The 21508-nt window shown below is 39.8% G+C and overlaps 1 protein-coding gene and 1 pseudogene across 2 annotated transcripts; both read left to right on the forward strand.

Moving 5' to 3' along the window:
• Positions 1 to 455: 455 nt before the first annotated feature.
• LOC148726161 (uncharacterized) lies at positions 456 to 19959 on the forward strand. Of its 2 annotated transcripts, XM_088726931.1 has the most exons (6): positions 456 to 631; positions 1330 to 2028; positions 2809 to 2991; positions 4378 to 4461; positions 11299 to 11394; positions 17024 to 19959. In XM_088726931.1, the coding sequence occupies exons 1-6, from the start codon at positions 589 to 591 to the stop codon at positions 19234 to 19236; spliced, it is 3318 nt and encodes a 1105-aa protein (XP_088583057.1). In that variant the 5' UTR covers positions 456 to 588; the 3' UTR covers positions 19237 to 19959. The 2 variants fall into 2 exon arrangements, with proteins under 2 accessions (XP_088583057.1, XP_088583058.1); XM_088726932.1 differs by lacking the exon at positions 11299 to 11394.
• Positions 5757 to 7984, forward strand: LOC148726162 (NLR family CARD domain-containing protein 4-like; annotated as a pseudogene).
• Positions 19960 to 21508: the final 1549 nt, after the last annotated feature.

A 21508-nucleotide genomic window follows, 5' to 3' on the forward strand; every position in this document is an offset into this window, starting at 1 on the left:
TCATTTTAACTTTCTCAGTTACTTTTTGGGAGGGATTTTTTAGGCCGCGTTACAATCTTCTTAAAGACAGTTTTAGTACCCCAAAATTTATTTAGAAATCAATTTTGGCGGAAAACCAAAGTGATCTGAGTGAAAAGGAAAAGAAAGAATTAGCGTTATTTATTGGCAAAAGGTCGTGACCGAAGTCTTTGCTTAAAAATGCTTTCTAGCCGGTAAAACAAGATATGTTTGTGAAAAATTTTAAGAAAGCCTAAGATGTTCTGCAAAGCGACTCAACACGAAAAGGATACCTCCCGCTGAGAGCCGGCTGGATAGGAGATTACTGCCCTCTGTCTGAACAAATCAGATCGCAGAAATTGTAGAATACAGCCCGCTCACGAACTGAGGAAAAAATCCAACAAAGTATTGCGATTGTTCATAACTCTAAAATTTACACATTCTATTGTGCACTAAGTGAGTTTAATTTAATTTTCTCTTTATTCCAAGAAAAATATAGACATTATACAACTCCGTTAATGAGAATGCGTGCATGGATCCTGATACAGTAGCACACAACAAGGAGCTTCTGTCTGAAACAGTGGAAGGAAGATGAAGAGAACATTAAAGGATAAGCTCAAGGAGACTGCAGGAGGTATGCCAAGGCTAATAGTGTAAACACATGGCCTCTTTTATTGGGATAATCATGTGTACTTTGTTGTGGGAGCCATGGTGGCCTAATGTTTTGTGGGCTGGACTCAGAGTGGAGTGGTCTGGTTCTATGGAGACCTGGCCAGATTATGCATAACTGTGTTAAGTTCTTGGGCAAGAATTTTCACTTTCACAGCTCCTCACTCGACCCAGGAGTATAAGTGGGTGCATGGCGGTGAATTATTGGAGAGGCCTGATGAAATGCTGGGGGTGAGCCTATAGTTGGGAATTTTTGACAATTCCAAGGAATTCCCAGAAAACTGGGAAATACAGTTCAAAAGGGTAAAGTACTACTACATGTAGTTGCAAGAAGCTATGGAAATATTTTGACACCATGGAGAGGGATGTACAGACTAGGAAATAGATTAATACTCTACTAAAAAAGCGTTCAGATTTGTCAGTATCCTGTTCCCTGGAACCCACCTTTGGAATGCAAAAGAAATAATTACTGATTTTTTAGCTCTATTGACTCCAGCAGCCACTACCTTATAATCTCCTTCTTGCCCCAAAAATTAATGTCATCTGCATGAATCATTGTTAATTCACGTTTGGTTGACTAAGAGTGACAACTTGGTCTGTTTATGATTGAGGACTGGTTTAATGACTAAACGTCTTCTAATGAGGTTGAAATAATGTTTGTAGGCAAAATCAGAAGTGGATGGCAAACAGACGAGGATAATGGTGACCCACCGGAATGCAGTGTTCATCTCCCAGACCTGTCTGACCTTCTATCTTCAGGTACAGATCAATGCCCAAGCCAGCCAGATGTTCTTTTACTGACTGTGAAAGACTGTGAGTTCTTAAGTTGCTATGCATACCTGCAGAATCCACTTAAACGCTATGTTCATGATCATGGGTATGTCTACTTTGGCATAGTTTGTGATGAAGAGCATGAGCATGCGAAAGTTGCCTTGATGAAATGCTATGAGGGCTCTGTTGGTCCTGGATGTTCTTTAACTGCTGTAAAAGATGCTGTCACCTGCCTTAAGCCCAAAGGAGTTATTTCTGTGGGATATTGCAGTGGCCTGAACCGTGAAAAAGCCAAACTGGGAGACGTGGTTGTGTGTGCAAAGCTCACAACATATGCACCAAAGATGGTTTTGGATACTGAAGAGCAATCAACTGGAACAAGAACTGTTGTCAGCCGAAATTTCCTGAACCTCATCAAGAATGTTGCTGATGGGTGGAAAGCACCACTGAAAAATCCTGAAACACGAGAAGTGGAAGCACATGCGGGTGGCGAGTTTTTAAGTGGTCCAGAGAGGATCAGTGCAGATTGGCAGCGTGCAAAACTCCTTGAAGCATACCCCCAGGCTGATGCAATTGAACTGGAAGGAGAAGGTGAGTTGGGTCATGGTTCTGCCCCTTCTCATGTTTGAGTAATACATGTAGCATGTTGACTTTAAAATGTACCATTAGCTCTCTAATTATCTTAAGATGCCTGGGTGCTGGGATTTTAATTGTGATTAACCGTGTGACAGGTAAATACTCCATAACCATAGCACATCCTGTCTCTGCACACTGAACCCTTAATTACACTTAATATTAATGGTGGCAGACATATCATATAATTATAATTTGCCAGGCATTTTTGCAATCTTGTATCGCTTCACCAACTGCTATACTGAGCTTGAGAAAGTCCTGGGCCTTACCTGAAATGTCTTCTAACATACTAGATCAGCTGCAAATGCAGGTAACTGTGAGCTCCAGGTTGATTACCTATAAAAGGGTCATTGTGATGTATTTTTGGGGACTACATTCTGCACCCAGAAGTATGTATGGATAGCAGTTAAATTTAAAGGAAACAAGGTGAAGCATACCTTATTGTGAGAGATATCATGTGATGGACTAGCAGCCCATATCTCTGAAAAGAAGGAATCGTTTCACTCTTTGGAAAGTGGGATAATCTCTAGCAATGTGGGCCATTAAGTATGCTCGCTAGAGTGCACACAATTATTTGGATTATCAGCCTAGAGAGCCTTTCACGGTTTGGATTATTTTAATCGCTTTTAAAGGGCAGTAGATTGGGCAACAATTTAACCTTAAAAAGAAATAAGTAATTGAGTGGTTATCATCCTAATTACTCTGACATATCTAGCTTTTTTCTCCTTTTTGTTACAGGAGTGTTCACTGCTGCATTTGATCTTGGCATTGAATGGCTCCTAGTAAAAGGTATCGCAGATTTCGCTGATGGTAAAGACACCAAAGGTTCTTGGAAACGTTTTGCAAGTATCATGGCAGCTTCTACTGTTTTTCATTTGCTGAGAGATCCTAATGTTTTTAAAGACTGGCCTCATTACAAAGGTAACAGTAGTTTTGGGTAAAATCTTGTTTTCCATGTCACTTGTTTTGTATTTTCAGTTGTTTTGGATAGTTTTTATCATTTATTTATTTAATCACTTTCACCGGAGTGTGGTGAGGGTCGCACAACGGAGCGAGGCTCCAAATTAAGTGCGCCCAATATCCCACCCATCCCACCCTAGGGGAGGAGATCCATCACACAGTAATCTCGTGTGTGTGAAATTAACGTCTCCTACCCCAACCCTGCAAGAGACAGGACCTCTATTTATTCGTCCCTATCCGATAAGACTAGAATATCGAACCATTTCTTGATGTTATATAAAGGTAGCAAATTCCTCTCAATTATTCTAAGACCCTGAGTGTTGGTCCAGCCGGGCCTCGAACCCTCGACCTCCCGCACAACAGTCCAGCGCTCTATCCATTGAGCTAACCGGGAGGCGGTTAATCAAATTCTATGGAAATGTTTATATGCTGCTGGTGTTTTGTAGATGCAGTCTGATAATATAGGATAGCTATTGAATCCCTGCATAGGCCTTGATTTTGTTCCAGACATAAAGTATTCAAAGTATTGGGTCTTTTTACAGGAACACAGATTAAGTTGAATTCTTTGTTAGAACCCCACGGAGATGACCTTGGTTAAATGGCTTTTTTCGAGTTTCTGGTAACTTTGCCCAAATTGAATTTAGGCTCATTTATAATACATTCCTTACTTTAATTGATCTCCATAAATGAACATTCTGTTTACAACTACGAACTTACAACAAAGTTATGTGTTGGAACTCTCCTTTGTAAAAAACATTAGAAGTGGTTTTGAAACGCTGAAAACCGTTTCATGTACATAACTGAGAATTCTGCTACTTTTGAAAGTTAGGAAGGTATTCTTTATGATCGGCTATAAAAGTCAAAGTGAGTTACCTGTGCACCACTTGATCTCACGTTTTGTTACAACTCCTTCAAGGTACTGAGCTGGTGGTGCGATGGGGTAGTGGCCGTAAAGGAACAGGTGGTATTCTAAGGTGGGGAGGGGGGGGGGGGGAAAGGGGCTTCTAATGTCTTAAGTGGCAAGGGGTCTCCTTGGCCGCAGCTCACCTCCGTGCACCTTAACTCGAGGACAAAGGAGAGGAAGGAAGCACGATAACCTGGACTACATTGTATTGCCCCCTGAAAATCTCTTTAGTGCCCTAAGATAACCTTGGTGGAGGAGCGTCTTTGAGTTTGTTGCCAATTTTTCTAATTTTCATGTTCTTTACTGACAAGGGAAGCGGATAAGATGAAAGATAAACCTCTCCCAAAAAAAATTGATGTTTTCTTTCTTAATGTTACCAAGTTAGAAATACCATGTTGAAATAAACTCAAGCTACAAATGTACATGTTTGCTATTAATACTAGGTTCAAGTAAATTTCAAATGATGAAACGAAAATCGGATGACTTGACGAGCGGGCTTCCACATAACAAGAGACCTAGGATGGAAGGTAAACGTTTTTTATGTTGTAAATGTTAATACAAGTATATGTATGTTCTGTGAAGTCAAAAGGAGACACAATTCTTTATTAAATTTCTGGGGGTGATCATATCACCTAGAACCTCATGGAAAATTCAACTTGACAACGGGTTAAAGATAGATTACAATGTGATGCCAGAGAGGCAACTTGAGACACATTCTTTTGACAATGGTTGGGTCTCGCCTGCACTGGTAGCAACACAAAATAGAGCAAACAGCTACAAAGCCAAATGTCGTGTCTTCTTCCGCCAAGAATAACAACGAGTTGTTTCTTTAGTTTATTCTGTAGGTCTCTTGATTTAAGGTTTTCAAGTGTAGTCACGAAATCTCGAGTTTTTAGTCCGCGTTTTGGTCCGAGTTTTGGTCCGTGTTTTGGTCGGAGTTTTGGTCCGATTCCATGGGAACTTCCGGGTTATAAACACAGCAGATGGGTCCCATGATCAAATTAGTTCTCTACAAAATTACAAGATACATTATCCAATTTAAAATGACTGCACTTCGAGTAATATTAATAAGGACACTTTCTAAATGGATAATAAGAAATATTTTGGATTAATATGAACATTTTTCATATCTATCTTGCCTTTTATTGATTTCTTTTCTTCTTTCTCATCTCTGCGTGATAAACAAAACAATAGGTCGCTTGGAGCGATGAATCGGCTTTCGGCGACAACATTTTTGTAGATGGGCGTGGGGATTTTTCTCTCTTAATGCTGTTTTATGGTGTCATTAAGTATGGAAAAGCTTCAAAGTGTTCAATTCAGGCGTCAACCATGGGTTGAAGGCGTAAATTCCGTAAATAATCGAGTCCGCTTTTTGTGCATTGTTGGCTGGAGTTTTCGGAACTGAGCATATTACGTTGACCGGCTGTACTAGAAGTTGGCCGAAACCGCAACATACTTCTATATCTCCATACTCCTCCAACCTACTCTAGTTGGTTAGCTTGAATAAATATATCGTTGGGAAGAAATTGGAATTTTGCGCTGAGCCCAGATTAAAGTTGCATATTTACGGTCATGACGGCAAAAGCAAAGTAGGTGTCAAACTGAAGAGTAATTTTCAGTGTAAAAAAAAAAACGGTTGAAAAAGAAAAACGTATATGCTTTGCTCTCACAAAGGATCGATCTAAATACGCGAAGCAAAAAAATTCCTCAAACGAGAGTTTTGTGAAAAGACGAGTAATTCAATTGGTGCCATTTTTGATGAGCGGCGCTGTTATAAAACAGGCCTTTGAAGTACTGAAGCGATTTGCGCTTGGAAAAAACCATGTTTTACAATATTTCGAAAAACCAGTGTGGTATCTATAGTTTGACTCGACACCTTACGAGAACTATTTTTATTAGAGATGGTTATGATCCCACTGGAAGGATTGAGAACATTCGCCAACTCTATAAAACCCGCGAGGGTACGACAAACCTCCTTCCCTGGTGTGAAGACTTGAACTTTTCTTTTGGAGACCTCTACACCAGACTTAAAGTCATCTACAAAGAGAAAACGAGAGGAACAGCTACGGAACGAGTCGTCACGATGTCTGAAATCTTCAACCCGCACGAAGAATGTGAAGAGCCAAGAGTTGTATTAATAGAAGGGAAGCCTGGTATGGCAAAGACAACTTACTGCAAAAGAATTGTTTTCGACTGGGCCACTCAAAAACGCGCAACCGGAAATTACTTCGCAAAATTCCGCATAGTGCTTTTGATTAAATGTCGTGAAGTTCAGTCTGACCTTTGGGAAGCCATTGATGATCAACTTCTACCTCGAGATATCGGTGACGACCAAAGAAAGAGATTCCTCGACTTCATTCGCCACAATCAATCTAAAGTTCTCCTGGTACTCGATGGATTGGATGAAGTTTCTGAGATGAAGCTACCAATGTTTTCAGCAATTATTCAAGGCCGAGCGCTGCCAAAATGTCGCGTGGTTGTAACTGCACGGCACGAGGCTGGAGTCAAAGTTCGAAAATACTGCGACACGCTGATAGAGGTGGAGGGATTCACTGAAGAAGATATGAAAACCTTCATCAAAAAGTACTTCAGAAGGAAGACAAACCTGGCCGAACAGCTTATCGGACGATTGCATGACGATAAAACCTTACATGAAATTTCGACGAATCCTCTCAACATTGCGCTTCTTTGTCTGGTCTATGAAGATTTGAGAGGTGTATTTCCTGAAAGCAGAAGTAAGCTGTACATGGACATAGTGGATTGTATACTAAGAAGATACAGAGCAAAGAAACAACTTTCAGAAGTCGAAGAGGACCCTGTTGGACTTTACGAAAGCCAACTGAACCACCTTGGCTCGATAGCTTTGAAAGGTTTATTAGAAGACAACTTGGACTTTGACGACAATGAGCTTGGAAAACACAAAGGAAGTGATCTACCAGAACTTGGATTTCTCTCTGTTCAGCCCGGACGCAGTAAACTCCGAGCTACTAGACGTTATGGCTTTCTTCACAAGACTTTTCAAGAGTTCTTCGCCGCCTTGAATCTCGTTTGTCAGCTTATCAATAAGGAAATTAGCACGGACAGCATAGCTGTTGACAGACGATATCGCCACGAGCTGTAAGAAGTGCTTCTATTCACATTTGGCATTCTAGCCGCACGGTGCGAGGAAACAGCAGAGAACCTTACGAAAAGTATGGCGACACAGTTAAACCGGGAAGTCCGGAATAGGGAAGCCGGAAATAGTATGACTGTTATATAAGAGTGCATTTATGAATGCAAAAATGAAAATTATTAGAAGACAACTTGGACTTTGACGAGAAGGAGCTTGGAAAAAAAAAAAGGAAAGCGATTTACCTGGATTTGCATTTCTGTTAGTTCAGCCCTGAGGTAGTAAACTAAGACCGACTAAACGTTATGGCTTTCTTCACAAGACTTTCCAACAATTCTTCGCAGCACTCTGTCTCGGTTGTCAGCTTATCAAGAAATAAATAAGCACAGACAGCATAAATGCTGACAGACGATATCGCTATCAGCTGAGAGAAGTGCTTCTGTTTACATTTGGCATTCTGGCAGCGCAGTCCCAGGAAAAATTCATCTCTAGAAATGTTATTTCTGAACGGAAATAACATTTGTGAAGCTGGTGCTGCTGCTCTGGCTAAGTAATTATTTGAAAGAAAACACATCTCTAGAAGTGTCGAATTGACCTTTGAATTATTTTGGTAATTCTGGTGCTGCTGCTGCTCTGACTGCTGTGCGAGAGTGTCATCCATCTCTAACCGAGTTAGATGGGCTTCCCCTGAAATTTTATACTCTGTGCTCTGACCAATTTTAAGAAGTGATAATGTAGCGAATAATCAGGGATTCGCGGCTCTTACCCTAAGCAGGGTAGATCATGGTACAGTAGCTTCTAATTATCGATATAAATATTAATGCAAGACTTATGTAGCATCTATTCACTAAGATTATTTAATTTAGTAAGAGCTTCATTTGAACGATAAATGTACTTCTTAAGACTTTTAACTGATGTAAATAAAAGTATTTTCAGCAGAATTTCAAGGTTTCTCCATGTATTCTCTATGTGTGTTTAGTTATTTTTTTCCTGCATTCTTCCGGAAAATCTGTTTGATCTCGATGCCCCTTCGTTTTCTGTTTCCTTACTTCATGTCAACTTTTTTGCTTGAGATCTTTTGGAAATTGACGCAATTGGTTCAATGTGGTATGTATGCTGTAGGAATTCGGTTTTACTTTGGTAATGATTACTGGATGAACGAGTGAATTGTCTTGCTAATTGAAAAAAGGCGAAAGGAAAAAAAAGAGAAAAAAAAGGACACTGGCGGCAGCCACAGATTATGCAGGTGTTCGAACTTTCCCTACCCTACCCTACTCATCAGATATTGTCAACTGTTAATTTTATCAGAGAATTTCTGGGAAAAGAATTGGAGAGGAAAAGGAAGAAAACATGGGGAGGGGGAATTCAAACCCGGGATTATAAAACAGGTTCACCAGACTTAAAATAACATAAAGGGAATGGAAAAAAATGTGCGACGATGGAAGAGGATGAACAAGAGAGGAAAAACTGCGGTAAAGTTATGTATGTCACAAGTAGTCAAAAGACGTCTATGCATAATGAATCAAAGATCACGGACTCGATCAAACAGGGTTGTTCGGGTAATCCCGCGCTAGAATAATATTTTTTTCCGCAAGCTCCTTACGGGAGTTACCCCATGACATCGAAACCCGCTTGAGATATGGCGGACATGGCGCACGGGCTGATCAATAGAACACGCTGAAAAAGAAAGATTGTAAGATGAGGTCATTATTAAATTGCCTTGGAGATCAGTGGATTCTGTAGTAGCCCAGGTACCCCCACCCCACCCCACCCCGCTAAGATAAGGTGCGGCTCTTGACAGGGCTAGGACCTAGTCTCGTACCCAGACCCTAGAGGTAAACGAGAGGATCTGGGTAATGGATTAGTCAGGACCTTCCGGGTGAATGAAATGAAACTAAAATGAGTGAATGTGAATGAAATGGCACTTTCATTTCACTGTCGGACAGTGAAGCGAATCGTGATGGCGCTAATGCCGAGTCTCCTTTTCCGTTGTTTTTCTCTTTTTTTTTGCCTCATTTAAGAACTCTAGCCCAAGTGAAAAGGTGGGAAAATTGTCTTCGTTTTGGGACTGGTGGGCCGAGTCTCTGTTTGTATCCATTATTGTAGCGAAATGTATTAGTTTTTCCCCGCGCTAACCATGGCCACTCGGGCGAAAAAGAGAAATTTCTAGCGAAGCGGTTTGCTCACACTATCAGCATACACTATCGGGACTTTGAGCACGCTTACGTATACTGAATTTGATTGCGCGGCTCTGTGGCAAAAATAAAAATTGCTCTTTGAGGCAAAAGAAGCAGACTTTGCTTTATCGTTTTTCTAGAAGTGAAAATATCATCCGGGAAATCTAAGATAGGCTGATCGTATTAAGCATGAAAAACGGGATCTCTTCTTACGTTATCAGTTATTGTCAATTTAATCTCAGTGGGGAGTAGTACGGTTGACGGTTAAATCTTATGGCCTTTGACAGAAGAAGTTTCTTAGTAGGAGGAAGATGTTTCTTATTAGATATTTCTTATAAACGGAAATAAGATGTTCTAGAAGTGCCTGAATATTATCACAGGATCAGTCTTAACTTCCCACGGCAGTGAGGAGCGTAATATAAATGAACTACAGTGTAAGCAACATGAAAATGAGAAAAAATTAGAAAAAACCGCGACAAACTCTTGGAACAAACTCTTCTTCGACGAACTTAGTACTGTTTGACATTCAGGGAATGGCTGCCCAGGTCCTACAACCTTTCTTGAAGACGTTGCATGCACACGATAAACTCGGCCACAATCTTCACCGCCACCGAGCTGCGAAAATTGGCACATTTTGGCGTACAACAGAACAATTGAGTAATTTCTATTTTTCCTTACTTTTTTGTAACCCAATGATGATCTGAATTTTATCTTATTCTAAATTTGAACCCAACGAATGATCTAATTTTTAACGCAATGAATGAAAATGCTAAATTATTCTGTTTTTTAAGATATTAATAAGATAAAATCGCACGTGATCTTATTTAGATGAAACAATGGGACAGTAAAGGATGTGCAACCTAGGGTGAGAAGGAGGAAAGGGGCTTCTAATATCTTGAGAGATAAGGGGTCTCCCTAGCTACAGCCCACCTCCATGCACCTAAACACTAGATAGGAGAAATGGAAGGAATGGAACCATTTTAACCTTAATAACATTGTATTGCCCCCCTAAAATTCTCTCTACCGTCCTAAGATGACCCTGGTGGAGGTGCTTCCTAGAGTTTGTTGCGGCTATTTCTAATTTTCATGTTGCTTACACTGTAGCTCATTTATATTACGCTCCTCACTGCCGTGGGAAGTTAAGACTGATCCTGTGATAATATTCAGGCACTTCTAGAAGGCTTTGCACTTCTTTCCGGTTTTGAGTTGATGATGTTAGAGACACGTTATGGTTATGGTTACCTTAGATATTTGGGTTATGATCGTTGGATCCTAGGCTGTTCATGGGCCAAACCATTTCTTTCTTTCATTTGCAGTGCTAATACACTAATACTTTTAACCGAATTACGGTCTTTTTGTCCAATAGTCTTTTCGTCCAAGTCTTTTCGTTCCAAAGTTTTTTCATCTAGGTCTGTTCGTCTAAATGTTAAGTCTTATCTGGGAGCATTTAAGTAACTTTTAGAAGGCTAGATAAGGCTATATAAAGAACTTATTAGTGCGAGCCGTTGCCATTTTGGTTTCGATAGCTCTTACTAACTGATCCTCGTTTACAATTTCAACATCGTCAATTACGATAAATACACAGAGATGTTTATTTGGGGTCATTTTTGGGTTAGGTTTATTTGTTAATCATTTTTGGTTAGTTTTACTTCTTTATCATGTTGGAATATGTTGTTGGTTGTATCGGACACTAATTGATGTTACCCATAGTTGTCTATTACGCACAATAGACGCTTAACAACAAGCCTAATATTCCCATTTCTTCTGCGCGAAATAATTAAACGGCAAGTCTTTACTTTTGTCACTATTTGATAAAATATATCTTGTTACTACTTCATTTAAAACAATGTTACAACTTTGACGAAAAGACTTGATATTGGACAAGTGGACCAAAGACTTCAGATGAAAAGTACTTAGACGGAAAGACTCTTGGACGAAAAGACCGGATACTCTTTTCACCAACTCATCACTTTACCGATCCAACTCCCCCCCCCCCCCACCTCCTCCTTGATTTGCGGCATCTTTACCTAAATGTCCCAATTTTCAAAACTGACATAAACATTACCTTCTATCATCAGACCCAAACAGACAAGAGTTGCAGCAGATCAGTAGTGAAGTGCGAAACATTAGAGAAAAGTTGGACACTCAGCTGAGAGAGGACACGAGGAATGCAGGTAAGAACTCAATTAGTACTACATGATAGGAAATTCAATTAAAACTGATATGATAGTCTGCGAAATATGTAAGATAAACCTCTTCTACATTTTTTTCATAATTTTCTACGGGTAGTACTTAGCGATTCCATCCATTATCAGTTGTCTCCCACCCCACCCTGCCCCCATCCTTAGGATCAAAATGTGCACCACGTTGAATCCACTCCACCAGAAGCTGCAATGTAATGATCTCCATTACAAAGGGAAAATCAAATTCCAATCTCGCCATCATCATCGTCCAGCTTCTTTTATTTTGCGTGGTATTTTCGAAGTCGCGCAGTTGTTTTGTACCAGCGAGAAATTTTTGAAAAATGTCCTTGGAATGTCGAAGACATAGCAGTTGAAGGGTCAGGTAAGAAATTTACAGAATTTATTCTATCGCGAGATCCTCCTAAACAACTCTCTCATGCAGAATGTTTTTGAAGCAATAGTGGACCACGAGGTATGGAAGTCAGTCCTACGAAAAAGTCTTTAACCAAAACTGATCTTGCAGGTGATTCAAACGATTTTTTTGGACTGTATTTCAAAATGAAAAAAAGGCTCATAACCTATGCAGACTAAATTACTTGTATAAATTGACCTTCAGAGTTGATCAGTGTTCCGCGTAGAAAGTGAGGCCCACGAACTGATCCCAAATCGTGCAATATTATCCAAGCTTTAAGAATCATTGGATCCAAGAGGAATACATTTGTAATTCGAAATCAGAAAAATGCAAATTAAGTCTTAATCTCGTACCAAAATTCAAGAAAACATGATTGGAAACTTACCTCTGTGGCGGGTCGTGAAAACAGATTTCTCTCTTCAGGCTAGCAGATTCGGGTAAGCGAACAGATTATAAAAAACCTACTTCTCTCTTTACTGATTCTTCTCAAGAACTGGTTTAAAGCATGATAAGCTAACACTTTAAAATCATTTTACGGAATTAATGTCATCACGAGTCGTGTAATTAAAATATATCTGTCATCATCATCGGCAACTAAACGAAACAATCAGAACTGATCGTGGCCAGATGAACAGTGAAGACGGCCGACAAGTGAGTGACAACGTGAACTCAGGGGTGGAACATCCGGATGAGACGCAGAATCAGGGTCAGTTCCACAACACTATCAGGACGATGTTACTTTTTTTTTTCAATAACTCCTCTACAAGGTTTACAATAAAATTCTAACCAGCTCACAGGCACTCTACCCTTAAAGAGGGTGTGAAAAGTGCATCTTAACTTTACACCCACGTCCAAAGTCTGTGGCTACCAGTATGTGATCAACTGTTTTCACGGCTAGGTAACCTAAACCAGTTGGCATGTACTTAAAAGAGGTGGGTTGTTACTCCACCCTCATGACAATGAAATAAAGTTGCATTATAAAAATAATTTGTTATTCGATCCAGTGTCAATGAGGGTAGCTCTGAGGGGACTGCCTGCATGAGCTCCTTACAGACCTCATTGATAATGCGCTCAAGGTAGAAATCTGTCCTCTTCCAAGAACATCGTTCTTTAATACGAACACCAATCCGGCAAACCGTTGAAGCGAAGGTCTTTGCCTTCACTGGTCGCAACACAAATAGAAAAAAGAGCTAAAAAGCCAAATGTCTGTCTTTTCCCGCCAAGAATAAGTACGAAACGTTCCTTAAGTTTATTTTGTAAGTCTCGTGAGTTATGTTCTCTAGGTGCAATGACGAGATCTCGAGCTTTTGGTCCGTGTTTTCATCGTTCCTCCCTTGGAGGTTTACATGTTCTTTATTTTTCTGTCGCTGTGGTGCGGGTACTTTTCAATTCAAGGGCCATAGGCGATGTTCTCAGCTCGAGAGCGCTGAACGGCCTTTTTTCCTGCATTAATTCCTTTTTTCCTATTTATTCCTTTTTTCCTATTTAGGTCCTAAGGACTGAAAATACGTCTCACTCGTTCGAGCTCTTTCTTCCCGCGTAACTCTGCTTACACGTATATTTACTCCAAATGTATGCTCAATGTACACCCATCATACCCTACTTAGTTGCATCTTTGCTTTGGGTTTGACATCTATCGTCCAGTTTTCCCGTTAAATGTTTTAATGATGTTTTGATGATGTATGTACGTGTTCAAAGCCCAAACTCGAGTCACGAGTCGTGAACCAGAATCTTAGGGTCGGTTATTTACCCGAGGTCTAACCCAAACCCCGGTTTTACGCAAACAGTGAGCCGCAGGGATTCTCTAAGTGACGGTGGATTTAACTCAATAAATTTCCATACATTGCTAACTTTCCACCTTCTTGACACTGTCAAAAATAAATGTTCAGATAAAAGATTCAACTAAAATGAAGATGGTTTAGATGGCAGTTTTGTAAAAAAAATGCTAAACTTCGTTTAAATAACCAGCCGTGATGAAAAGTCGTTATTGGTTGGCTAGCTAGGAGTGGGCGGGGAGAAGGAAATGAAGGATTTAGGGGGGATCATAACATGGTTTTCGGGAGAAATCAAAGGGAGGTCAGTCGTCGCCAAAAAATGCAAAAGGGGAACTATAGAAAACCTTTTCTTTTTTCGACGACTTTACAATTTATTAAAAGAAAAAAAATAGGCGGGCGTGATTAGTTTCCTTGTCAAAATTCTAAACTGTATCAGAGCTACTGTAATTTTCGATGCAGCGTTCGGTGGCCTTTACTTTTGGTGCCTCAAGAAAGGGTGCCTGTGCAAAACAAGCTCATTAGGGATAGGGCGCTTATTTTTCTTCTCAGAAACAGAAGAATATGCAAAAAAAAAAAGCTTGAATTGTTCCATTAATATAGAAGACTACAGAACAGACTTGTCCAGGGATCCTGCAAGACTAAAACTACCGACAAGGCAATGGTCGCAAACGAGATTATTCGTTTGAAGAAACTGTGCACTCACGTGGTTACCGTTTTCTGTAACGAGGCTTTAAATGAGAACTGAAAGGAAAATGAACTACGGTTGATCTCGTTGCAAATATACTCTAGCAGTGCCATCACTGAAACAGAATCGGGGCGCTTAACAGAACATGAGTGCTTATCCAGTAGGAGTGCTTATCAGAATAGGGGCGCTCATTAACAAAAACCAGATTCGAGAGGGGCCCTTCTTAGAGAAGGAGAACAAAGACGCTAAATCAATGATTATGGTACTTTGCCATGCCTGGGAAACATTTTGCGAAATGGGTGACGATAGCTCAGATTGGCTGTAATTGACTCATCTTAATTTTAAAGGCTCACGGAATGTGTAACATTTCTTAAGCTAACCCATGTTCTTCTGTATTTTAAAATGCGATAAAAAAAGCCTGGACTCCCATTTCTGTGCTTCACAACCTTTTAGACAAATTTAATTTTTTGACTGGGTAATAATTGAAATTGCTGGGGCTGATTATACCACTAAGAACTTCGTGCAAAATTCAACTTGACAACGGGTTAAGAGATATATTACAATGTGAGGCCAGAGATGCAACTTGAGATATTATTTTGACCTCGTTGGGTCTCGTCTATACTGGTAGCAACACAAAATAGGACAAACAGCTAAAGAGCCAGATGTCGTGTCTTTTCCCACCAAGAATAAGTAGGAAAAGTTTCTTAAGTTTATATTTTCCAGGTGTAGTCACGAAATCAGTCGAGTTTTTGGTCACGTTGTTTTCGTTATTCCTCCCTTGGAGGTTTATCAATTCTATATTTCTATGTCGCTGTGGTGCGGAGGTTTTTAAATTCAAGGGTTATAGGCGATGTATTCCGCTTGAGAGAGCTGAATGTGCCCTTTTCTGCAATTATTAAGGGCTGAAAATACTTATCACTCGTTCGAGCTCTTTCTTCCCGTGTGACTCTGCATACAAGCTTATTTACTCCAAATGTATGCTCAATCTACGCGGATTGAGCCTCAGTTAGTTGCATCTTTGCTTTGGGTTTGACCGTCTATCGTGCTGTTGTCGCGTTAACTATTTAACCTTTGACCCAAATCTAATTTTGCGAATCAATAATAATTGACAAGTGGTAGCTTCCATGGATCTGCGCGTAAATTTCGTGTAAACTGAAAAGTTTTCTTCTCTGATTTTGTTGATAGGGTGGCCATCGGAAAGACTTCGAAATATCAGATATATATCACAGTTCAAACTATGTCATAGCGGTAACTTCTTTAGTATGTCAGACACGTTTTGAAAAATTGCTACTCATCATAACAATCAAATAGAATGTCAATCAAAACCAAGTCACACCCGCCAAACGATAAGATTTTTGCTCGATAGCACTTGATTTTAAAAGGATTGAGAGGCACACGATATTCTTACAATTACTTCGAATTATCCTCGATGCCTTCTAGTTGGGGTCTTTTCTATAGTCATCTGTGTTCAAAAAACCGCCAGGCGGCAAGAAGCTGAAAGTAGGATCGAGAAGCCACTCACCGGCTGCGCCGTGGAAAACTACCAGGCCGATTACAAACTACAAACTATAGCGTCAGTTTTGCGCGTAGGAGAGAGGAAATTTTCATTTTGAAATAAATACAACTTGGTAAAACTTGATTTTCGGACGATCTCGTCATTGAATTTCGCATGATTACGTTGCGTGACACAATATTAATAAAGTTTGTAAGCAGTTCCTTTCACTTTATAAAGTCTTGAAAAATCGATGAAAATAATAATCTACTTGGCATATTTAGTGTGTTTTCGTGAATATACTATTTTCTGGCGATTTCACGGGAGCTTTTGGATAATAAACACAGCAGATGGGTCCTTTGAATAAGTTAGTACAGTATAAAATTAGAGAATACATTATCCAATACAAAATTAGTGCACTTCAAGTAATATTAATAAGGAAACTTTTTAAATGGATAATAAGAAATATTTTGGATTAACATGACCAATTTTCATATCTATCTTGCCTTTTCGTGATTTCTTTTCTTGTCTCTCTTTACTGCGTGATAAACATAACAATAGGACACTTAGAGCGATGAATCACCTTTCGGCGGCAACATTTTTGTAGATGGGTGTAGAGATTTCTCTCCCCTAAATGCTGTTTCATGGTATCATGAAGCATGAAAAAGCTGCAAAATGTTCAATTCAGGCGTCAACCATGGGTCGAAGGCGTAAATTTCGTAAATAATTGACTCCGCTTTTGGGCATTGTTGGGTGGAATTTTCGAAAATGTGCATATGACGTTGATCGGCTGTACAAGAAGTTCGCCGAAACCGCAAGATATTTTTATATTTCCATACTCCTCTAACCCATTTTAGTTAGTTTGAATAAATATATCATTGGGTAGAGGTTGGAATTTTGCGCTGAGCCGATGTAAAAGTTGCATATTTACGGTCATAGTGGCAAAGGCAAAGTAGGTGTCAAATTGAAAATAATTTTCAATGTAAAGAGCCGTTATAAAAGAAAAACTTAGGTGATTTTTTCTCACAAAGGATCGATCTAAATGCGCGAAAGAAAAAAATTCCTCAAACAAGAGTTTTGTGAAAAGACGAGTAATTCAATTTGTGCCATTCGATGATCGGCGCTTTTAAAAAACGGACCTTTGAGCGCTGAAGGGACTTTCGCTTGCATGGAAAAAATGTTTTGCAATATTTCGAAAAACCAAGGTGGTTTCGACAGTTTGACTTAACACCTGACGAGAATTATTTTTATTTTAGATGCCTTTGATCCCACCGAAATGATTGAGAACATTTCTCAACTCTACAAAACCCGCGAGGGTACGATGAACCTCCTTCCCTGGTGTGAAGACTTGAACTTTTCTTTTGGAGACCTCTACACCAGACTTAAAATCACCTACAAAAAGAAAACGAGAGGAACAGCTACAGACCGAGTTGTCACAATTTCTGAAATCTTCAACCCGCACGAAGAATGTGAAGAACCAAGAGTTGTATTAATAGAAGGGAAGCCTGGTATGGGAAAGACAACTTACTGCAAAAAGGTTGTTTTCGACTGGGTCACTCAAAAACGCGCAGCCGGAAATTCCTTCGCAAAATTCTGCATAGTGCTTTTGATTAAATGTCGTGAAGTTCAGTCTGACCTTTGGGAAGCCATTGATGATCAACTTCTACTTCGAGATATCGGTGATGACCAAAGAAAGAGATTCCTCGACTTCATTCGCCACAATCAATCTAAAGTTCTCCTGGTACTCGATGGATTGGATGAAGTTTCTGAGAAGAAGCTACCAATGTTATCAGAAATTATTCAAGGCCGAACGCTGCCAAAATGTCGCGTGGTTGTAGCTGCACGGCAAGAGGCTGGAGTCAAAGTTCGAAAATACTGCGACATGCTGCTAGAGGTGGAGGGATTCACTGAAGAAGATGTGAAAACCTTCATCAAAAAGTACTTCAGAGAGAAGACAAACTTGGCCGAACAGCTTATCGAACGACTGGATGACGATAAAACCTTACATGAAATGTCGACGAATCCTTTCAACACTGCACTTATTTGCCTGGTCTATGAAGATTTGAACGGTGTATTTCCTGAAAGCAGAAGTAAGCTGTACATGGACATAGTGGATTGTATACTAAGAAGATACAGAGCAAGGAAACAACTTTCAGAAGTCGACGAGGCGGACCTTGTTGTACTTTACGAAAGCCAACTGAACCACCTTGGCTCGATAGCTTTGAAAAGTTTATTAGAAGACAACTTGGACTTTGACGAGAAGGAGCTTGGAAAACACAAAGGAAGTGATCTACCTGAACTTGGATTTCTCTCTGTTCAGCCCGGAGGCAGTAAACTCCGAGCTACTAGACGTTATGGCTTTCTTCACAAGACTTTCCAAGAGTTCTTCGCCGCTTTGAATCTCGTTTGTCAGCTTATCAAGAAAGAAATTAGCACAGACAGCATAGCTGTTGACAGACGATATCGCCACGAGCTGAAAGAAGTGCTTCTGTTCACATTTGGCATTCTTGCCGCACGGTGCGAGGAAACAGCAGAGAACCTTATGAAAAGTATGGCGACACAGTTAAACCGGGAGGTCGAGCAAAGGGAAGCCGAAAATAGTATGACTGTTATATTAGAGTGCATATATGAATGCAAAAATGAAAATAATTTCCATGTAAAATTGGCCCGCGCTCTTGGACCTTGTCTTCAAATTGAAACCATTACTGTTTGGCCCACATTAAGATTAGAGGGGGCTAAAACTATCTTACTAACCAACATTCTTAGAACAAATACAAGTATGACAGCGTTGCATTTGTTTGGTAATGAAATTCGTGATGACGGTGCCGCTACTCTCGCTAATTGTTTGAAAGGGAAGACATCTCTGAAAGAGTTGAATTTGTCTGTCAATAAAATTGGTGATGACGGTGCTGCTGCTCTGGCTGAGTTTTTGAAAGAAAATAAATCTTGGGAAACGTTAGACTTGGGGGAAAATGCCATTGGTGAAGCTGGTGCTGCTGCTCTAGCTGGTTGTTTCAAAGAGAATACATCTCTGACATATTTGAGTTTGAGTTATAATAAAATTGGTGATGACGGTGCTGCTTCTCTGGCTGAGTGTTTGAAAGAAAATAAATCTCTGCAAAGGTTAGACTTGGATGAAAATGACATTGGTGAAGCTGGTGCTGCTTCTCTGGCTGAGTGTTTGAAAGAGAATACATCTCTGACATATTTGAGATTGAGTTTTAATAAAATTGGTGATGACGGTGCTGCTTCTCTGGCTGAGTGTTTGAAAGAAAATAAATCTCTGCAAAAGTTAGACTTGGATGAAAATGACATTGGTGAAGCTGGTGCTGCTAGTCTGGCTGAGTTTTTGAAAGAAAATTCATCCCTGAAAAGTATAAATCTGAACAGAAATAACATTGGTGAAGCTGGTGCGGCTTCTCTGGCTGAGTGTTTGAAAGAAAACATATCTCTAACTGTGTTGTATTGATCTCTAATTAACAAATGGTAAACACCACAGCGTACACTATTGAGTTATGGATGCACGCGGGAGGTTGCTAAGCACGAAAGAAGCGTAAGAGTCGCTCGAGGCGATAGCCGAGAGTGACTCTAGCTTCTTTCGTGCTTAGCAACCTCCCAAGTGCATCCATAACTCAATAGTGTACGGTGTGGTGTTTACCATTTGTTTTATAACATAACATTGATACATTGTAGCTAAAGAGTTCCCTTTTATTTAACAAATCTTACGTGACCAGAAAAAACAAGCGCGCGCGGAAAATAGTCTTTGCATTTGCTCACGTCAGCAGCGTACACCCATGGGCAAATGGGAGACGCTAAATTGACCAATCAGAGCGCGCGCTTTACTTTGGTTATGTTATAAATTACTTTGGTAATTCTGGTGCTGCTGCTCTGACTGCTGGGCAAGAGTGTCAATCATCTCCAACCGAGTTAGATGGGCCTCCCCTGATATTTTATACTCTGCCTTCTGACCAATTTTAAAAAGCAATAATGTAGCGAATGATCAGCGATTGACGACTCTTACCCTAAGCAGGGTAAATGTACAGTAGCTTCTAATCATCGATAACAATATTAATGCAAGACTTTGGTAGCATATATTCACTAAAATTATTTACTTTAGTAAGAGCTCCATTTGAATGATAACTGTATTTCTTAAGTCTTTTAACCGATGTAAATAAAGGTATTTTCAGCAGAATTTCAAGTTTTCTCCAAGTATTCTCTATGTGTGTTTAGTTTTTTTTTTTTCTGCATTCTTCCAGAAAATCCGTTTGATCACAATGCTCCTTAGTTTACTGTTTCCTTACTTCATGTCAACTTTTTTGCTTGAGATCTTTTAGAAACTGACGCGATTGGTTTAATAGGGTATGGATGCTTTAGGAATTGGGTTTTACTTTGGTCACGATTACTGGATGAACGAGCGAATTGTCTTGGTAATTGAGAAAAGGCGAAAGGAAAAAAAAGAGAGAAAAAGGACACTGGCGGCAGCCACAGATTATGCAGGTGTTCAAACTTTCCCTACCCTACCCTTCTCCTCAGATATTGTTAGCTGTTAATTTTATCAGAGAATTTCTGAGAAAGGAGTTGCAGAGGAAAAGCAATAAAACCTGGAGAGGGGGAATTCAAACTCGGGACTGTAAAACAGGTTCACGAGCCTTTAAATAACATGAACGATTGGGAAAAAACGTGCGACGATGGAAGAGGATAAAGAAGAGAGGAAAAACAGCGTTAAAGTTATGTATGTTGTAGGTTTTCAAGTGTAATACAACGGCAATTTCACGAGTCAGGTAAAGAATTTTCCTTGAATCGCAGAACTTAATAAAAGAAGGAAAATCTATGAAACTACAGGAACATTGTTTTTATCGTGAGCGCGAAACAAGAGAACAAGAGATGCGAAACAATATCACTTTGCCTTGTTTTCAACTTGCAATTCTACTATGAATATCTCGCTTCGATAACCAATAAGAATGCGAGATTTAACTCAGTTATGCGGTTCTATCTGTAATCATTGCGATCTCAACGTCCGTGTAACGCAGACAATTTCGGAGGAACTGGCATTATCGCTTGCCCGTCTTCCTCTGGAAGCGCCTTTAATGTAAACAGGGGCTCACGAGTCACTTTATCTGCAAAATTAACTCACGGAATGTCACGTTACAACGAGATCAAAGGTAACTATGAAGGTAACAAAAGAACATTCAGTAAGGATTTTACCTCGCGTGACTTTATCATTTCTCTGACTGAAGCAGAGAAGTTACTACTTTCAATTTTTCTGTTCTATCTTCGTGTTTTTGGGGGCTGATCAGTGCACGTGATCTCGCTGTTAAACTACGGACCCTTACTTGTATGGACATGATCAAGTCACATCTCTCGCTCAAAATAACTCTTGTAGAAAGGTTGTCAGTTCAAGGTACAAAGAATATCGGTTTCATCGAGATTTTGGTCACGAAGTAATTATTCTTCCACAACGTCAGCCATCGTCAAATTAGCTTTCCATGTGTAAATTTGAAATTAACTTACTTTGTATCTTTTCAGAAAGTCATTCCCTCCACGACGTTACAATTGAAACATGGATCTACTTTAAACACCAAGGAAGTAGAAGAGACTCTAAGCGGCTTGATAGTTAAGTCTGGTTGCTTACTAAAAGAAATAACACTGTTTGCTAACGGCGTAAAATCGTACAATAAGCATAATACGAACTGAAAGAAATTACGCCGTAAGTCTTGGGGAGTTGAATCGCGTTATTGCAC

The sequence above is a fragment of the Stylophora pistillata genome, chromosome 7, assembly GCF_964205215.1.
Source record: "Stylophora pistillata chromosome 7, jaStyPist1.2, whole genome shotgun sequence".
Classification (NCBI taxonomy): Eukaryota; Metazoa; Cnidaria; class Anthozoa; order Scleractinia; family Pocilloporidae; genus Stylophora; species Stylophora pistillata.